Source organism: Microcaecilia unicolor, chromosome 8 (genome assembly GCF_901765095.1).
Source record: "Microcaecilia unicolor chromosome 8, aMicUni1.1, whole genome shotgun sequence".
Taxonomy (NCBI): Eukaryota; Metazoa; Chordata; class Amphibia; order Gymnophiona; family Siphonopidae; genus Microcaecilia; species Microcaecilia unicolor.
In genome coordinates, this window is record NC_044038.1 from 75,759,619 (window position 1) to 75,780,885 (window position 21,267).

Below are 21,267 nucleotides of genomic sequence, written 5' to 3' on the forward strand. Positions count from 1 at the left end.
ATACAAAAATTTTATAAGATCCCATTTTTGTGCACAAAATGGTATTGTGGAAGATGTTCAAAAATGCAGTAGTGAATATGGCCATTTTCAAACAAGAAAAATGTCCAACTTTTTGTTTTGAAAATGGCCATTGAGCTAGATGTGCATAGAAAACCATCTAAAAATGGGTTTCAAAAATAGCAATTTGGAAAATGTCCATGTGCCACTTTGTGCCGCTTTTTGCATATTTTTCTGGTTTGAAAATAACCCCATTAATCTCTGTTCCTTTTAGCTTTTTTATACCATTTTCCTTATTTTATCATACGTGCTCTTTGAAATTTAAATACTAGTGCAGCTGATTTTCTTGGTGTCTTCACTGCAGTAACAAGAAATTAGATAGGAGATACTTCTCTGCTCAGCTCTCTCCGGCCGACCAGGTGATTCCCAAATTTTCAGCAGCACATAACCCCATAGTACTGCTGACAATGTGGGGAGATATTGTAGGACTATCCAGTTGAAGGGCAATTCTATAAAAAGGTGTCTAGGATTAGGTGAATGGAGGCGACTACTTTCCTTTATAGAAAACTAGCTTAACCAGGGGCGACACTCTTCATGTAACAACATCTCCCCCTCTTTCCACCACCCTGTTCCCCGAGTTTACCTTCTTTCTTCATGTTCCAAAAGCCGGTGACAGCACCTGCCTCTTCTCTTTACTATGCCCCGCCTCTCTGATGTAACATCCTGTTTCATCAGAGGCGGTCGCAGTAGAGAACAGGCCAATGATGGCAGCGGGGGGGTGGGGGTGGGGGCGGCATCTCAACCCTGCCTCTTGCGGAACCTTGCCTTGGATTGCCCCTGAGCTTAACTATGTATATACACATGTATATCTTGTATGAGCATGTATGCCAGCCATAGAGGTAGTGTAAATGCCTGTGCTTAAATGTCAGAGATATGCACATACCTCATAGTAATCTGTAAGGCGCATGTGCAAGTGTGCACCCTGTCCAGGTCATGCACCTTTGTATGCCCTCCTTGCAAATACACACTATTGTAACTATATGCTTATATATGCGGGCTCCCGGTACAGTCAAGAAATAAATGTCCACCAGCAACTTCAATCTTAAGGACTTTATTCCATGCAGGTTTCTAGTAGACCTGACACAGTTCCAACAGCAGCATACACCTTCAATCTTAAGCACATGTAAGCCACCTGAAAGTGTGTGGCAAATAGTCCCCTTTAAGCAGTAGGCTATCAGCACATACCAGGATTCAATACAGGCTCACAGTCAGCTCCAGTCTGGGCCCCTTATCCAGTGCACAATAAACAGTAATTCAATTCCAAATAGAAGCAGCTCATTCAATTCATCATCACAGTTAAATCACAAAGCAGCAGTTTCTACCTTCTACTCTCTTTACCTTCAGGAGAGTTCAATACTTTAGGGACTCCTCATACCCAAAGGATTTCACCCTGCATCAGCTTCACTGGTAAATTCAATACTTTAGGGACTTCCCTTACCCAAGGATTTTCAGCCTGCAAATACTTTTGGGACTTCCTCACACCCAAGGGATTTCAGCCTGCTTCAGTACTTTAGGGACCTCTCTTACCCAAGGGTTTTCAGCCTGCAACTGCTTCTCTCTCCTGGGACTCCTTCCCACCTGCCTAATCAATCCCTGGCTTCTGCTCTCACAACCAATCATTCTCCTTCCATTAGCTTCCCCCACACCCATACCAGCTGAGATAAGCATTAGACTAATGATGAGCTCTTGCACACAGGGTTTCCTAACTCTCTTTCCCCCTAGTGGCAGCCAATCTACACATCCTGCCAGCTTACACCCATGTCTTCCCCTGGATCCTTGGTTGCAATGCCTTCTGGGACTTGTATTTCAAACTGACACTGCCTTAACCCAACTATCCTGGATGTGACTTCATCACTATATATATATATATATATATATATATATATATATATATCATACCATTTAAATGGACTATTGGAATGCTTCTGTGGTTGTCTGGGTTGTGCCATGTCCAGGTAAGTGAAAGTGACATTAAAGCCATCACATTGTGGCTTTCTTCAAGGTGGTGGGATATCGGCAAGGTTTTCTTTATGTAGTGTGTCCTAAAACCTGATTGTGCTGGAGTTTGAGGTGGGCAGTTTTTTTGAAGCAGTTTTGATTCTAGAAGGTGGAAAGACTCATTGATACAGTTTAAAATCTGGGAGGTGGGACATTTTTGGTGGGAAAATTGAGGGAAGAATATTTCATAGTCAAGTTTAAATTTTGGCTAGAAAATGAGGCAGTAAAATTTGTTGGAATATTTTCAGTTTCTGAAGGGAGGGAAACTTTGTTGATAATACTTTGGGAGAGGGAGGAAGATATTTCTCTTCAACATAAGTCCTGTAGCCCTTTATATGAAAGAAATTGGCCATACAGATAGATTTTATGACACATAGATCTTTGAAAAAGATCTTTGATATTCAAAAAGAATGAAAGAGACCTAGAAAAACATCCACTCAACTTAAATGGAGACAAAGGGCTCACTGTGTCATAGGAAGCTTAGCACAAAAAAAGACTATTGCCAATTCTCTCCCCTTCCAGAGACTGAAAATGTTACAACACATTTTCTCACATCATTTCCTAACCAAAAGTTAAAATTGTGACCAACAGACTTTCCCAACCAATTTCCCCACCAAGAATTACATAAGAATAGCCATACTGGGCTAGATGGACCATTGGTCTAACCCAGTATGGCTATTCTTATGTTCTTATGAAATCTAAATAGTAGCAACATTCCATGCTACCAATCCAAGGGCAAGCAGTAGCTTCTCCATGTCTGTCTTAATAGCAGACTATGGACTTTTCCTCCAGGAACTTGTTCCTACTTTTCAGAATTTAAATTGTATTAACCAATCTTCCCACCTTCCAAAATCAAAATACTCCAATTAAATTGCCCGCTTCAAACCCCAGCCAATCAGGTTTCAGGGACAATTATATAAAAACAACCCTGCAGACTTCACACCACTCTGAAGAAAGCCCCAGTTCATTGGCTGAAATGTCAGCTTCATTTACCCAGACATGGCACAACCTGCACAGCTGCAATGATCTGCCACAGAACTCTAACAGAATGAATACTGGCATATATCTGCATTAAAGTACACATAAAATTTCAGCACCTAACAAGTGTGTAAGTGTTAGCACCTATTTTGATGGACCGTACAGATCTTTATCTGCCGTCATTTTCTATGTTACTATGTTATTGAATTACCCCTGTGTATGAGGGCAGGCCAGGGTAGAGCAAGAGCAGAGCCAGCATTTACTCAGTTTAGGGGCCATTTTCAGACTGCTAACCAGGTAAGTACACAGATAAAGGTAGGGCAGCAAAAAGGCTGTCCTAATTTTATCTGGGTATTTATCTAGGTATTGATCTGAACATCGGCAGGCACCCAGATAACCTCCAGAGGCCAGCCTAGACCAGCCAGTGCACAGATTGCTGACCATAGTGGCTGAATATTGGCACTGTTCTGATCTTATACAGCTCCCCCCCCCCCCCCAATTCCCCACCACCTACCTATTTTGTCTTGCTCTGTTTCCTAACCCTCACTTCGGGACAGCTAACGGGCTTGGAAGCCTTCCACCTATTTCCCTCTACTAGCAGCCTTCAACTGTTGAAGAGACAACAGAAGGCTTTCTACCCCAAACCATGATTAGGCTTTCTGAATGCTTCAGCTGTTCAGTGTAGAAACTTCAAACTAGCCTCAGGATTTATTGAGTCCTGACATAAGGAATTCAAAATGAATGTTTTGTTCAATAATATTACTACATGCTATATGTGCTTATAAAACACTGAACTTTAAGAAAAAGATTTAGAACATAAACTGGAACTCAGTAAAGTCTTACATCTAATTAGGGTTTAGGCCTTCACTTTATGAAACTTACGATGGTCATTACTTTATCCAAGAACAGAGGTCCCGGGAGGGAGTGGAAAACATGAAAAAGGATCTGAGGAAGCTAGAAGAATGGTCTAAGGTTTGGCAATTAAAATTCAATGTGAAGAAATGCAAAGTGATGCACTTAGGGAATAGAAATCCATGGGAGATGTATGTGTTAGGTGGTGAGAGTTTGATAGGTACAGACGGGGAGAGGGATCTTGGGGTGATAGTATCTGAGGATTTGAAGGCGACGAAACAGTGTGACAAGGCGGTGGCCGTAGCTAGAAGGTTGTTAGGCTGTATAGAGAGAGGTGTGACCAGCAGAAGAAAGGGGGTGTTGATGCCCCTGTATAAGTCGCTGGTGAGGCCCCACCTGGAGTATTGTGTTCAGTTTTGGAGGCCGTATCTTGCGAAGGATGTAAAAAAAATAGAAGTGGTGCAGAGAAAAGCTACGAGAATGGTATGAGATTTACGTTACAAGACGTATGAGGAGAGACTTGCGGACCTGAACATGTATACCCTGGAGGAAAGGAGAAACAGGGGTGATATGATACAGACGTTCAAATACTTGAAAGGTATAAATCCGCAAACGAACCTTTTCCGGAGATGGGAAGGAGGTAGAACGAGAGGACATGAAAGGAGATTGAAGGGGGCAGACTCAGGAAAAATGTCAGGAAGTATTTTTTCACGGAGAGAGTGGTGGATACTTGGAATGCCCTCCTGTGGGAGGTGGTGGAGATGAAAACGGTAACGGAATTCAAACATGCGTGGGATAAACATAAAGGAATCCTGTTCAGAAGGAAGGGATCCTCAGGAGCTTAGCCGAAATTGGGTGGCAGAGCTGGTGGTGGGAGGCGGGGCTGGTGATAGGGAGGCGGGGATAGTGCTGAGCAGACTTATACAGTCTGTGCCAGAGCTGGTGGTGGGAGGCGGGGCTGGTGGTAGGGAGGCGGGGATAGTGCTGAGCAGACTTATACAGTCTGTGCCAGAGCTGGTGGTGGGAGGTGGGACTGGTGGTTGGGAGGCAGGGATAGTGCTGGGCAGACTTATACGGTCTGTGCCCTGAAAAAGACAGATACAAATCAAGGTAAGGTATACACAAAAAGTAACACATATGAGGTTATCTTGTTGGGCAGACTGCATGGACCGTGCATGTCTTTTTCTGCCATCATCTACTATGTTACTATGTTACTATATGTTACTATGTTACCATGTATACCCCAAAGGTGTATGCGACACATAAGCAAAGGGTACATATTAAAGTCAAACTTGCCCATTTAAATACCTGTTTTCTGCTGCTGAGGCTCCCTGTTTGTCCAATCCCACTGTTTTGCTTTAAGTGCTAACCGGTCATTTTCAGCAGTACTAACCGGTTAAGTGCCACTGAAAATGACTAGTTAGCTCCAAGTAGGCAATTTAATCAACTAGGAGCCATTTGTGGCAGGCTAAATCGCTTTGAATATCAAAACCTTTGTTTTCTATTTTGTGAATAAAGAATGTCAGTTTTTGGAATGTACATCTGCCAGAGCTGATCAGAATGTGGGGGTACTCAATTGAAGGGAAACATTGTACTAGAACACATTAATCTGCTGAAATTTGTTCCTTTATTCATTCTTAGTGCCACCCATAAACACCACTGAGAATGGCTTTGAGTGTCCAACCTGCTATATTATTGGGTCTTCTGAATGCACCTCAACTAAAACCATCAAGTGTGTTGGGAATGAAGAACAATGTTTTAATTCTGTTGGTAACGTGAGGATGCCAGGTACATAGTGCATATTTCAGGTTGTGGTCTGATGAAATGGTCACGCGATCCCTGTAGTCCTTGCACTTAGAATATGAGAAATTAATAGAATTTTGCTCTTCACTTTTTAAAGAAGTTTATCTGCCCAAGTGCAGGTTTGGAAAATAGTGTGATATGCATCCATTTGCTGTGGTGATAGAAATATATCGTTTTGTGCAACTAAGTTTTGTCAGATTGGCAACATATAAGATTGGTAAGATTTATGGGGCAAACACCCATAAAATGATGCCCCCATGCCATGGTGGGTCCTTGATCATTTTATTTTCTATTGATATAAATATTATGGTGAATAATGAAAAAATATATAAATGAAAAGATATAAATGAATCTGTTAGTATTTTTTTAAATGATACTTGGCTAGTGACTAATGCCTGGTACATCTGGATTCAGTGGTCAGTGCCTGTATTATTAGGATAGCAGTGAAGTTCGGTGCCAGTATTAAGATAACTACAGACTCCACCTATGGTGGTCTGTAGTGATATTTAGTGATATTGTCTGGTCAGTGCTGCTGAATATCATGGCTATCAGGTGTAAGTGTCAATATTGGGCCTTATGAAGATACTGGAGTGGGGGATGTACCTACCAAGAACCAGCCATATCATCCTGCCGTCAAACCAACTCCCTCCTGAATGCCAGAGAAACAAGCCTTTTTAAAAAAAAATTATTTATATTTAAATAATAATAAGTAAAATGTCACCCGCCCTGCTTGTGAACCTCACACAGTTCAATTATCCTTCTAGTTTGTAGTCGTGTGAGCCGAGGTTTACTGTGTGTAGCTCACAAAAAGGCAAAGTGAACATAAACAAACATCATCCTGAGAAAGATGTTACTGAATGAATGCATTTAAAATAAGCATTAATTTCTATGAATAGAATCAATTTGATTTACATCAAATTCAAAACCACACACTTTAGTAAAGAATAAATATATTATTTATTTTAGTGCAAATTAAGGATTATATTGCACGTGTTAATTTATAACCATTAGTAAAAGTTAAATAGTATAAATGTTATCAATGTTTCAGTATCCTACTTGATCCAGTTATCACACTCTAAACTATTTTTCTTTTCAGTAAGAATAAACAGAATTATTTCTAATCACAAATAAGTATTACCCAACTACTGACACATTTTGCATAAATTTTCCTAATATAACTATTTTAGATTTTTTTCTTTCCTCAGATTCTCAGTCACTTAAGATAAGTATGTAAAGCAGTGCCAATGCAAAGTGTCTCTCTCTCTCTCTGTCCAGAGTCCAGTTATCCTTATTTTTCCTGTAGTACTTAGCTGGATTCCTGCTTTCTTGACCTTGGGATCAATTCTTCTTTCTTGGTTGACTTTACTTTGGTCTTCTTCCTAAACCTAAACCTTAAGAAATAAAAGGAGAGATTTTGCCTCCCTGCAGTGTATGTACTCTAATATTAGCCTGCCTGCAACAGGAACCTAAACTGTATTCTAAAATAAGCAAAATAAAATAAAGTCTCTGAGTCTGATTTCCTAACTTGACATAATACACATTTACTTCTTTTCCCTGACTAGGAAAGAGCAGTTGCTGAAATTGTAGTCCATCACTGACCATGTCATTCACACACACACAGTCAAACTGAATTCATTCAGCTCTAAGAGGTTCTATTTCAGTTAAGCCTTTACTTTTACCCTTCTACATCCAATGTTTTTCTACTGGGCAGAATAAAATATCTTTAAATAGGATTCCAACTATCTTTCAGCTTAAATAATACCAATATCCCAATTAAAGCCTATGAAGCAGCAGCTTTCCTTTTTAAAGAACTAAATCAAAACTGCTTAACTCACAGTACAAACCTCTTATACCTTTAGTACTCCCAATCAGTATATTCCCAGTCAGTCTTTTATTATTACTCTCAATGTTTGTCAGCTATTCCTTCCTCACAGACCTCTCACACACAGACACACTTAAGCAGGTCTTCTCTCATGGAAATCTTCTGTTGCTCTCTTCCAACTGTCACCAAGCAAAACCCTAACAAGAGCAGTTCATCCAATCAGAGAGCTCTATTTGAGACCATATTTCCATACAGAGATTCCATTTTACATTTCTCATCAAAAATAATACCTTAAACCCTTGTTTGTGGATTTAAACCATATGAGTCAGATCAGAGCCATGCCTTGACGTTTACCCTCTAAACATTTTCACTTAAAATGACCCCCAAATACCTAAACTGGAACATTCCAAAAATGGACTAATCTGCATAGCATCTAAGCAAATATAACCTTATGGCCAGCCAATTCAAACTCCCAGATCCTGAGTTCTATCATTTAATTACATGCAATTCCTTTTAAAAATATATTTTCAGTATTTTTAAACTTGCCAGTATCAGTGCAGGTCTCCATTGACACTACTGCGCATGCGTCCCAGAGCCTTCCTCAGCTCCCAGATGCCAGGTACTAAATAAATAAAAAAATTCTTCCACTGGTTACAAAAAGCTCAACAGTTAAACAAGAGCATGAACAGTACCTTCATTAAACACACAATGAAATAAAGACCACAAAACTAAGAACAATAACAAAAGAATTCAAGCCAACTCACTCCACCCTCCACCTGCTCCCAAAACAAGTCATTTTAAAACTCATAAGCGGGGGTCTGCTAATAATGACCATTGTGAGAGCACCTTTACCCATGCTTTTGTTACCTACATTGTAGGTGGAGCAGCATAGCTCTCATCTGTACCAGCAGAGAGATAGGGGGTGGGGGTGAGAGGGGTTATCTCCTAATGGCTCTCATTTGTACCAGTGGAGAGAGAGGGGGATGTAGATGAGAAGTGGGTTGTCTCCTAATTCAGAACACTGTGCTCTGTCCTCCAACAGCCTTGCACTAGTTTATAGTGAAGGGCATAATCGAATGGCGCCGGCCATCTCCATGGCTGGCCATCTCCGGGGCCAGCTGCACAAGTGGGCGGAGCCAACCGTATTTTCGAAAAAGATGGCCGGCCATCTTTTTTTTCAATAATATGGTTGGGGCCGCCCAAATGTCAGAGATGGCCGGGTTTGAGATGGCCGGCATCGGTTTTTGCCCATAATGGAAACCGAAGTTGGCAATCTCAAATCTGGCAAATCCAAGGCATTTGGTCATGGGAGGGGCCAGGATTCGTAGTGCACTGGTCCCCCTCACATGCCAGGACACCAACTGGGCACCCTAGGGGGCACTGCTAAAAAGTAAAAATAAAAATAGCTCCCTTACCTTGGGTGCTGAGCCCCCCAACCCCCCCCCCCCCAAAAAAAAAACTCACAACTATACAACACTACCATAGCCATAAGGGGTGAAGGGGGGCACCTACATGTGGGTACAGTGGATTTCGGGTGGGTATTGAGGGGCTCCCATTTTCCATCACAAGTGTACCAGGTAGGGGGGAGATGGGTCTGGGTCCGCCTGCCTGAAGTCCACTGCACCCACCACAACTGCTCCAGGGACCTGTATACTGCTGCGATGGACCTGAGTATGACATTTAAGGCTGGCATAGAGGCTGGCAAAAAAAGTTTTTCAAGTTGTATTTTTGAGGGTGGGAGGGAGTTAGTGACCACTGGAGGAGTCAGGGGAGGTGATCCCCGATTCCCTCCGGTGGTCATCTGGTCAGTTGGGGCACTTTTTTGGGACTTGGACCTGAAAAATAAGGGTCCAAATAAAGTGGACCAAATTTTCGTCAAGGCTGGCTTTCTTTTTTCCATTATCGGGCGAAGCCGGCCATCTCAACGCACACCCCCGTACCGCCCCCATCCTGCCCCCGTCCTGCCTTCGCTACTGTTCCGACATGCCCCCTTGAATTTTCGCCGGCCCCGCAACGGAAAGCAGTTGGAGCCGGCCAAAATCGGCTTTCGATTATACCGATTTGGCCGACTCCAGGAGATCGCCGACCCTCTCCCGATTTGTGTCGGAAGATGGTCAGCGATCTCTTTCAAAAATCAGCTGGAGTGTGACCTTAAAATGTGTTTAATGCCTTTAGTGTTATTCTCACTTCTAAGGATTTTTACTGCTACAGTCCTCAGTGCAAAGATATATGAACAATGCATTGTGTGTAATGTAGTCTCACATGTAATGCAGTCACCTCTGCTTGCCTGTATAAATCTGTTACTAGTGGTCTATTCTCCTGCAAAGACTTCAACTCTTTCTCAGCCAAACTTAGCTCTTTTGTCTACTTGCTATCATTTCCTGGTCATACTTACTATCTCTATCCTGAGAGGTCAGCTGAGTATGGCCTTTCCCTCCAATCGAGGGCTGCCCTCTAGGACCACCCCTGCTACCTGATGGTAGGCTCTGTCCCAATTGGTCCCTTTACCTCCTCCTCTCTGAGCCTGTGTGAGCCCTTTCGTTGCCTCTCCTGCTCCATGAGGCCTTCTCTATCTTGCTTCAGACAGCACTTGTCCTGCTAAAACCCCTTGTAATGAACTTGCTTTTTACCTAGTTAATTCTTTCTAATAAGATATTTCATATTCCAGCCACCCAGCTCTGAACTACTTGCATCTGTTTTAACTATTTTCCCACCTCTGCAATAGAGCTGCCTTTTTTCAGATTTCTATCTCCAACCACTGATACAGCTCTCACAATTACGGAGTCTCTGTTGCCCTGGGGCAATACTTCTGAACATCAGACTGTGAGTAAACTATCTATATTAATTCAATAAAGGAAATTTCAGAAAATAAAGAGGCTTCAGGTGTGTGCTGGTGTGCTGAGGTTATACTTCAAGACATTAAGGCTTTACAGATATTAAGTCTTAAAAGATCTTGACACACTGATCAGGCTGTTCCTAAAAACAACAAGAGCACAACTTTTACTTCCAATATACAAATGATGGGCCTGATATTCAAAAGAGTGTAACTGGTCAGGAGAGTCAAATCCTGATGGATGGATTGGCCACTGATGTTCAGCAGCACTTAGGGCTCCTTTTACTCAGTTGCAGTAAAAGGGGGCTTGAGGTATCATTGGTGCGTGGATTTGATGCGCACTGAGGCTCCCTACCGCAGCAGGTAAAAGACTTATAAGTGAGCCACTTGCCGCATGGCCTTTTCTGGGGGGAGCCCTTACTGCCACCTATTTAGGTAACGGTAAGGGCTGCCATGCTAACCCAGTGCACCAAAAATGGCATGTGCTGATGGTGGGAACTACTGCCAGGATCCTGCAGTAGCCCGGCAGTAGTCCCAATTTGGCATACAACAATGCCGAGGTAGCTCTACCGCAGCATTCTAACAGATCCCCTTAGCCAAGCAGTGCCACTTAATTAATTAATTTACTTATTCATTTAGAAAATTTCTATTCCACACAATTCTACAACTCTAGGTAGATCACAATGTTAAATACATAATAATAATAATAATAATAATAAAAACATGCAGACATTCAATACGGCAAATAAGCTCTTCCTCAAAACATAAACACATTCAATATGACAAATGGACCCTTACATAGCAAAAAGAAGTCAGTCAGTAGCCTTCAACATATTAAAACAATCATCACTAACTATCAGAAAAGATTGAATAAAAAGGAATGATTTCAAATGTTTACGAGATTGAAGAAGTGAAGTGATACTACATAACTCAAAAGGTAACAAATTCCACTGTTTAGCATCTTCAATATAAAAAATAGATGACCGATATTCATTCAATCTAATTTGATGAAATGAGGGGACATCAAGTACTTGGCTCTAATTGCCCATGGGAAAACTGGAAAGTGGAGGGACGATCTGGAGATGGAGCCACCAAGGAGCCTGCTCTCATGCGGGACCAGGTCATTTTTGATGCCAGTGCCCACATAGCTAAGCAGCCAGATAGTACTGTACAAAAGGCTGCTCTGTCTTTAGTAGCCTAACTATATGGGTTCAGACACTGAAAATTGGCCAACACCCACATAACTTCCGACTCATCAGTCCAATATCCCTACCTTTATGGTCCCATTTCCTCACCCCCCCCCCTTTCTGACTGCTTTGTTCCCCCCACCCAGTTCACCAAAGCAGAATGAAAGAGAATCACAGGTAAGAGAGCAATTTAGGATCTATAAACGAAATCACACATAAATTCTGGAAATATATACATTCAGAAGAGCTTAGCTTTTAGGTTTGCAGTACTTCAAATCACACATATGCTCCAAAAGTCTGCTTTTCAGGAATGCTCAGCTCCCCAGGAAGTAGCCCCTCCCTGAAAGACACAGAGGCCGATATTCATTGAGCAGCGGGCAGTGCTGCTGCCAGCGCTGAATCTGGACATTCAGTGCGAGGCTGTTTCTGGTGACTGGCATTAAATATCTGGGGTTTTATTAGCCAGCTCTAACTTGACCAGTTATATGAATATTCAGCGATAGCAGGTTAAGTTAATAGCAGGCAAAGATAGGACTGCTATTTATGCGGTCTGATTTGCCCTCTAAATTTAGCTGGCTAGCACTTGAGTATTCACGGATAGCCAGCTATATTGAACATATAGCCAGTTAGCCACTATGCACGAAGCGGTCGCGCTATGTAGAATCCGAGGGATTGCCTAGAAATCTCACTCTTGGAGCAGTTTACCCACGACAATTGAAGCAATGTAGGGTGAAAAAGAGTTGCCCATCTTTCCTGGTTCTCAGCCCACTGCTCCAGAACTGCCAAGTTACCTAGCTTCAGGAATGAGATTTTTTGGCCAGTCGTTTTTGAATTTACATACTATCTCAGTATGTTGTTTGAAGTCCCTGATTTTACTCATTGATACCAGTGCTACATGTCCCATAATGCAGCATGAGAATGAATTTTACAGTCCTCTTTCTTCAATTTGCATAATGCCTACAGAACTCCTGAGAAACTTGCTAAAATGTCTGAGAGTTTGTCAAACTTATGTTGGTCATGCCAAAAGGACAATGGTTCACTTTCCCACATGCTTTTCTACTTTTCAAACTTAGTCTTATACTGGGAGCAAGTATGGGATAGAATTAAATCTGTTTTTTCTATTCAAGATAACCTCATATACAAAATCATTATCCTACACTTCTCTTCTCCTGGCATTTCCGTCTCTCTTGATAATGCTAAACTATTTAACCTGCTGATTGCATTTGCCATTTATGTGATTGTTCTTCACTGGAAAAATAATGTCAATATATCTTTTTATGAATTGTGGGGCTATGTTTGCCAGTTTAGGAAATTTGACGAAATTTTAGCAAGGAAAAAAGGATCTTTACCTGTTTTCTATAAAAACTGGTCAATCATACTGCTCTTCTGCCTCTCATCATTGATTTTCATCAATATCCTCTTTCCTCCTGGTTGTTATGTGCCCATCCTCTCATTTATTTGCATCTTCTGCCCATATGTTTCTGCGTTAATATTGTATTACACTTACATTTGTAACTTCTCCTTCATTACAGTGGTTTTCCCCTTCCTACCTTTATTGTTTTCCCCTCCCACATTTTGTAATACTGTATTATAATCAATAAATAAATATTAGAAAAAAAACATAATTTGCCTAATCCCAATGCTCATTAACAAAGTATTAGCACTGACACACCCACAGCTTCAGTAGGCTCTGCACTTTTCTCTGCTACTTCAGGAGAGGTGAAATGTTGGGGGTAAGACTATGAATGAATATTTAAGAGGGTGGGCTGGGGGACAGGATACTTTGCCTTAACCATGGCTACTAACCTGACCTTGTAATGCTTTATTTCTACCTTTGCTTCATACTCAACAGAGACAATAATCTTATAACAGTACCAACACAGATATAGTGCATAGGGTGCTCAAAGGCAGAGCTAAGTTTGCACAAGTGCTGAAATGTGACTGGGGAGGAAGTGATAAAATAAAATATGAGGCTCCATGGTAGAAGGGGGCCCATAAATGCATGTTTACCTATGGTTCAATATTGTTTTAATCCAGCCCTGATTGCGCTGCCCCATGTTAGATGTGAGTAGCCTAGACTGCATAGGCGGTCGGTGGCCCAACTGTTTGGGGAGGCTAAAGGGGGTGGGGTTAGGGGTGGGGCCATGGGTGGAGCTTAAATCCATAATTGTCTGATAACACACAGAAAAAATAAATAAATAAAAATAAAAGTCACAATTAATACCTTTTATTAAATTCAGATATTAGATATGTATCATATGTCAAAGAATAAAGTGGTTGATCTAAGCATATACTAACCACAATCGCTCAACTGCAAAACACTATGCACAACTTTGTGCAAAAACACACTCAGAACCTTACTGTACCATAAATATTACACTGGGCAGAACCTAATACACCAATATACCACTCATATGGAAAATGCGGGCCGACAACAATATGAAACAAGGGATCATAATATCACAATTCTCATGTACAGCCACAAAACACCCTAATTCATGTTTAATGTGGGATAAAATGCCATAAATAATTAAATAAATATAAACTTTTAATGTTGAGCACCTGATTCTCAAAGTGGACATATTCCAAACACTATAATGAAAATAAAATGATCTTTTCTACCTTTGTTGTCTGGTGACTTTGTTTTTCTGATCATGCTGGCCCAGTATCCGATTCTGCTGCTATCTGTCCTCTTAACTCCGTTTTCAGGGCTTCCTTTCCATTTATTTCTTTACTTTCTGCCTTTCTTCTTCATTTCTTGTCCTACATCCGTAAGTAAAAGCTGGGTCCTCCGCAGACTTGACTGTCCAGTGGATCCAGCTTCTGCCTATTTTCTTCATCCATGTGCAGTTTTTCTACTCTCTTCCTTTTCCCTCATCTCATCTGCTTCCTCACTCCTCCCTCCCCCTCCATCCATGTCCAGCATGTCTTCTCTCTCCCTTCCCTCTCCTCCATACATGTCTAGCAATCATCCTCTCCATCCACCCACCCATGTCCAGCAACCCTTCTCTCCCCTGCCCTCCCCTCCATCCACCCAGAAACCCTCCCCTCCCCTCCATCCACCCATCTCCAGCAACCCTCCTCCCCTCCATACACCCATATCCAGCAACTCTCCTTTCCCCTGACCTACTACTACTACTACTACTTATCATTTCTATAGTGCTATTAGATGTACGCAGCGCTGTACACTTGAACATGAAGAGACAGTACCTGCATACTAACGAGCATATCCCTTTGACATCCTCCTTTAACAGGACCTGCCTACTTTTCCTCTGCAACATCTGTACTGGTACATGATGTTAATACTGTAGTGGACAGGGTTAGAGCAGTACAGCAGCTACAGTAGGTCAGGAACCCTTAAAATACCTGAAGGAATACCTCTCCCCCTGCCCTCCCTGCCCACCAGCGACTCTCCTCTCCCCTCCCCCAACCAGCCAGCCATCCATCCGTTCGTAGCTTTCGCTCCACTCCCCCCCCCCCCCCCAGGGTCCTGTCTCTTCCGTTTCGCCAGCTCTCACCCATCCACTCATTTTTAAAGCCTGAGGCGTTCTCCCTCCGACGCCGGCGATTCACATAGGCAGCCTTAATCTGCCTGAGTGGAGACTCTCCCTCAGACGCGCTCCGCCTCCTCTAATGCAACTTCCGACGCAGGCAGATTAAGGCTGGCTCTGTGAATCCACAGCGCAGCGTCGGAGGAAGAATGCGGATGGGTGAGAGCAGGGGGGAGGTGCAAGACTCGCATGGGAGGGGGGAGGAGGCAGAGACCGCCGGTCAGCATTTGGCACTTAGGCGCCATCTCTTTTAAAGATTTTTGGAGGAGCGACTGCTCCCCCTGCGCCCCACCTGACTGGGGAGGCTTAGCCTCCACAAGCCTCTTATACGGGGTGCCTATGCTAGACTGTATATATTAAGTACTGCTGTGCTGTGAACTACAAGTTCCTATAGTTTTCTGTAATTGGCCCTTTCCAGGACCGCCAAGAAGGGAGGCGCAGAGGGGACAAAATTCCACAGGCCTGGGCCTCCAAGGGGGGCCCAGCACCGCAGACCCGGTCTCACCCACCTGCCCTCGGCTCCGTTGACCATCCGCCACCAGGCCAGGGCCCCTGCATTCAAATCACAGCGCCTCACATCCGTGTGAAAGCACAGCAGCAGCAGATCACCTCCGTTTGGGCCTTCCCTCCCTGTGTCCCGCCTTCGTCTGATGTAACTTCCACGAGGGCGGGACACAGGGAGGGAAGGCCCGAAAGGAGGCGATTTGCCGCTGCTGCGCTTTCTCTTGGAGGTGAGGCGCTGTGATTTGAATGTAGGGGGCCCCGTCTGGTGGCGGACGGAGGGGGACTGTCGACAGGGCCGGGGGTGGGTGGGTGGAGACTGGGGAATGCGGAGCGCGGCCTGGGGGGGGGGGGAGCGGGGGCAGCCTTGCCCCGGGCCCAGCCCAATCTCTCGGCAGTCCTGGCCCTTTCTGAGCATATGTTCTCTGTTCCCAGTGTCTTATGGGTTTCCTTATTGACTTGCTTTGTCTTCAAGCATGAATTGTTCCAGCAGTGGGTAATGGAACCGAAGCAGGATGGAGCTATTCTGGACCTGGTGCTTACGAATGGAGAGAACGTTTCTGACGTCATGGTGGCAGACCATTTTGCATCTAGTGATCATCATATGGTGTGGTTCAATATTAAAACAGAAGACAGGGCTCATTCGAGATTGAAGGTCCTGGATTTCAAAGGAACTAACTTTGCTGAGATGGGGGGATTTCTCAAGGAACAGTTAGCAGGATGGGAACAGCAATGGACAAGACTGAAAGGAGCTATATTAAAGGCGTGGAGGAGTGGCCTAGTGGTTAGGGTGGTGGACTTTGGTCCTGAGGAACTGAGTTTGATTCCCACTTCAGGCACAGGCAGCTCCTTGTGACTCTGGGCAAATCACTTAACCCTCCATTGCCCTGTGTAAGCTGCATTGAGCCTGCCATGAGTGGGAAAGCGCGGGGTACAAATGTAACTAAAAAAAAAAATAATTTTATGTTAGAAAATTACATAAAAGTAAGAGGAAGCTCTGGAACTCGAATGTAGTAGCTGAAAAGATAAGGGTAAGGAGGCTAGCCTTCACATGTTATAAGACGATTCAGAAAGATGAAGAGAGGAGAGAATACCTGAATAAGCGAAGAGAAGCTGGAAAAGCTATCAGGAAAGCGAAGCAGCAAATGGAAGAAAAGATAGCTAATACGGTAAAATTGGGGGATTAGACCCTTTTCAGATATGTAAGTGACAAGAGGAAGTGCCATAACAGCATTGTGAGGCTCAAAGTTGAGGGAGAAAAATATGTGAAAGATGATAAGGATAAAGCTGAACTACTTAACAATTATTTTAGCTCTGTGTTTACGAATGAAAGACCGGGGATAGGGCTGCAGAAAACAAAGGCTAAAGGTGATGGATGGATGGATGGATGGATGGATGGATGGATGGTAGACCAAGACCTGTTTATGGAGGACTTTGTTCATGAGGAGCTAGCCAAACTAAAAGTAGACTTAGCGATGAGGCCAGATGTGATACACCCAAGGGTGCTTAAGGAACTCGGAGAAGTTCTGTCAGCTCCGCTGATGGACCTCTTCAATGTTACCTTAGAAACTGGAGTGGTCCCAGTGGACTGGAGAAGGGCGGATGTGGTTCCTTTGCACAAAAGTGGAAGTAAGGAGGAGGTTGGGAATTACAGACCTGTCAGTCTGACCTCGGTGGTGAGTAAGCTAATGGAAACGCTTCTAAAGAGGAGGATTGTGAGATTTCTTGAACTAAATGGAATGCCCGAGGCAGCATGGCTTCACTAGTGAGAGGTCGTGTCAGACAAATCTGACTGTCTTCTTCGACTGGGTGACCAAACAGTTGGACGTGGGAGGGGCTCTTGATGTGGTATACTTGGATCTCAGCAAAGCCTTTGACACGGTTCCACTCAGGTGATTGATAAATAGAGTGCCCTCAGTATGGGACCTAGAGTAACTGATTGGGTTAAAAATTGGTTGAATGGTAGGAGACAGAGGGTAGTGGTAAATGGAGCTTGCTCTGAAGAAAATGATGTCGTCAGTGGAGTACCACAGGGATCAGTCCTAGGGCCGGCTCTGGAAAGGTTTGTCTCTTTGAGGATGATACCAAACTCTGCAACAGGGTGGACACCCTAGAGGGTATGAATGACATGAGGAAGGACCTAGCAAAGCTGAATGGACCGATATTTTGCAACTAAGGTTTAATTCCCCAAAAATGCGGGGTCATGCACTTGAATCGCAAGAATTCGAGGGAACAGTACAGTAGGGGGTGAAGTGCTTCAGTGTATGAAGGAAGAGCGGGACTTGGGGGTGATTGTGTCTGATGACTTTAAAGTTTCCAAACAGGTAGAAAAATGATGGTCAAAGCCAGAAGGATGCTTGGGTGCATAAAGAGAGGCATGACCAGCAGGAAAAAGGAGGTGATAGTGCCATTCTATAAGTCTCTAGTGAGGCCCCATTTGGAGTACTGTGTGCAGTTCTGAAAACCATACCTATGGAAAGATATAAACAGGATGGAGTCGGTACAGAGGGCGACTACAAAATTAGTAAGCGGTCTTGAACGCAAAAATAATAGGGACAGGCTTATGTACCTCAACATATATACTCTGGGAGAGAGAAGACATGATAGAGAGGTTTAAATATCTCAAGGGCATTTATGTACAGGAAGAGAGCCTTTTTCAACTGAAGAAAAGCTCTGGAATGAGGGGGCATATGACAAAGTTAGACTTAGCAGTAATCTAAGGAAGTACTATTTCACAGAAAGGGTGGTGGAGGCATGGAATGGCCTCCTGGTGGAGGTTGTGGAGTCAAGAACTGTTCCAAAATTTAAAAAGGCATGGGATAAGCATGTGGGATCACTTAGGAAAAGGAAGAGTTAGGGGTTACAGAGGATGGACAGACTGGATGGGTCATATGGCTTTTATCTGCCATCATGTTTCTATGTTTCTATGTAATTAAATATTCTATGATTATTGAAAGCAGAAAAGCAGAAATCCAGGGATGCCTAGGAAAAAAAATGCACCAATGATGGTCTCTGATTTATTTATTTATTTATTGCATTTGTATCCCACACTTTCCCATCTATTTGCAGACTCAATGTGGCTTACAATAATATATCATAGCAAGCGTCAATCAAGAGTAGATAAACAATTGGTTACATAAAGAACAGGTGTAACATACAGTTTCAGTTATTGTGTATGCACTGGCTTGGCCAAAAAAAAGTATATAGTAGATTGATGAACAAGCACATTACCCAGTCTTCTGAATGACTGGCTCAATGAACACATGGTGGTCATGCAATTAAATAAGAGGATGGGACAATACAGTATGTAGGTAAATAATCTCATTTGAACATGCTATGAGCAGTGAAAATGACCTGTAATTTCTCTCTGTGAACAGGTGATAAATTTGAAGAACAGGCCATTCAGGGATGCATTTCAACTGGATCCTGCGAGATTGGCTTTTCAGCGACAAAAGGGATGACGGCGCTTGCAATGAAGAAATTCACCTGTATATAACACAACAGAAAACATCTCTGCAATTTCATATCTTGATCAGATGCTTCTTTTCCTCCTCTTTGTAATTGCTTTGAATAGTGTAAACTATGTTTACTATGATCTTCCCAACCGAAAACAGTAATAGTTAAAGCCTCAGTTCGTGGAGTCTGATCAATTTTTTTCAATTACAACATTTGCTGCTAAAGAGTTCTCAAGATCTGTACAAAATTACCTTAAAATCAATAGTCAATTAAACATGCTAAGAAAAAAAAAAAGAATTCGTTATAATCCTTTCTCCTTGTCATTCATTTGTTATTTCTTTGTTAGTCGAGGGGATTGTAAGCCTGCACTATGCATTGATAGCATTATGCAAGCATACCAAACACACAGGCATTATAGTAAACACTGAGCAGATAAAAGCTTTGAGGATTTACGTTTTTAACTTTAAGACATAAACTCATAAATTGGCTTCTTTGAAAAATGCAGGGCTTAGTCCCTAAATTTATACTCAGAATTCCACTAAATTCCAAATTTTAGGAACATAATATGTAGCCAATCAATACTGAGATGGTGGCAGTCAGTGTTTTTTTTAAGCACTGACCCTTGCCAGCTAAATTAGGCCCGGATATTCAATGCCGGATCATGTCCAGACACCAGTATAGGATATATTATAGGTGTAACTTATAATCGTCTTAGGATATATACACAATGTACAACATTTAAGTGCATGTCGGATAAGCGCATGCTCTGTTTAACTGCATGCCGTACTTTGGTCCCGTTTTTGGCACCATCAATTTCTATGGGAACAAACTTCGGTTTAGCACACCACTGATAAGTGCAAGATTTATATTATTATACGTACAGTATACAGTCTCCGTTAACTGACGTTAGGTTTACTTGAAGTAATCAGTCATAGTCCTCTGTACACTCTTGTGTCTGTGAGTTCCATAGACTACATCTGTCAAACAGTAAAAACTGTCATAGCACTGACATCCAGTGGCCTCCAGATAGGCCCGCGCGGTGTTGACTCTCCAGTGCTCTTGCAAAAGTTACAGGAGGTTGTTGAATTTCGTCAGCATGTGCCTCGCTGCTCATTTCATCATCTGTTTCATCATCAGCCGTTGCCTACGTGTAGGCGCATATCCGGACATCAGTGCTGTCGTCAGCTGTTTGTAGATTGTAATCAACAGCTACGTAGTGATGAAACTCCTCTTCAGTAACACCAGGTGGGATGTCAATAGCCTGTTCATTTGATGCGTTTGCAACAGCTGCATCTGTTTCGTCCCTCTCCACATCCCTAACAAAGCTTGCCCGCTTGTAGCAGTTCACAATGGTTGCCTGTGTAACATGATTCCAGGCTTCTTTCTGCATATGTAGGGAATCCAACAGTGATAGATTATGAGCCAGTTCAACAGCACGTTTATCCTTGCCAATCTGGTCATCCATAACGCTCATCAGATGACGTAGCACAAGAGCCCGATAATGTTTTTTGAAATTGGCTATTATGCCCTGATCCATAGGTTGGATCAGAGAGGTAGTGTTTGGTGGCAGGAAGACCACCTTGACGTTAGACATCCTGACATCATCACTGTGTGCAGCACAATTATCACAAAGCAACAAAATCTGACGCTTTTGTGCCCACATTCTAGTGTCTAACTTTTTAGCCACTGCTTCCAAATTTCCCCAGTCATCCATGAATTTGCGTTAGCCTCGTATGACACAGGAAGTCGCTTAACATTCTTGAAGTAACGGGGCTGTTTGCTCTTTCCAATGACGAGTGGTTCCAACTTCTCACTCCCATCCATATTGCAGCAAGGGAGGATCATCAGTCGGTCCTTCGACGTTTTACTTCCTGTAGTTTCGGCTTGTTTGAATGCAAGTGTTCCATAAGGAATCGCTCGCCAGTAGAGACTGTTTTTGTCAGCATTGAAAATGTCACGAGGTGCAAACTCGTTCAAGATGGTAGGAAGAACTGAAACAACCCAATTTTCAGCACCAAAGTCACCAGCGGCTTGTTTTTCACCATGCTGTTTCTTGAATTTTATGTTTTTCTTCTCCTTCCATCTTTCCAACCATCCAACAGTGGCTTTGAATTCAGTTAGTCCAAGACTTTCAGCTAGCTGATTAGCTTTCTCCATAAGCAGTGGACCACTGACAGGAAACTGTCTGCTCCTGACTTGAGAAATCCACTGAAGAAGAGCATCTTCTAT

The 21,267-nt window shown here is 42.9% G+C and overlaps 1 protein-coding gene across 1 annotated transcript in view; it reads left to right on the forward strand.

Annotated features, from left to right (window-relative positions):
* Positions 1-19,311, forward strand: part of LOC115476553 (phospholipase A2 inhibitor and Ly6/PLAUR domain-containing protein-like) — a 44,057-nt gene extending 24,746 nt beyond the window's left edge. Inside the window, exons 4-5 of the mRNA XM_030212980.1 lie at positions 5,527-5,673; positions 18,960-19,311. Of these exons, the coding sequence (XP_030068840.1) occupies positions 5,527-5,673; positions 18,960-19,078 (266 nt within the window). The 3' untranslated portion in view covers positions 19,079-19,311. The remainder of the gene's footprint in view (positions 1-5,526; positions 5,674-18,959) is intronic.
* The last annotated feature ends 1,956 nt before the right edge of the window (positions 19,312-21,267 follow it).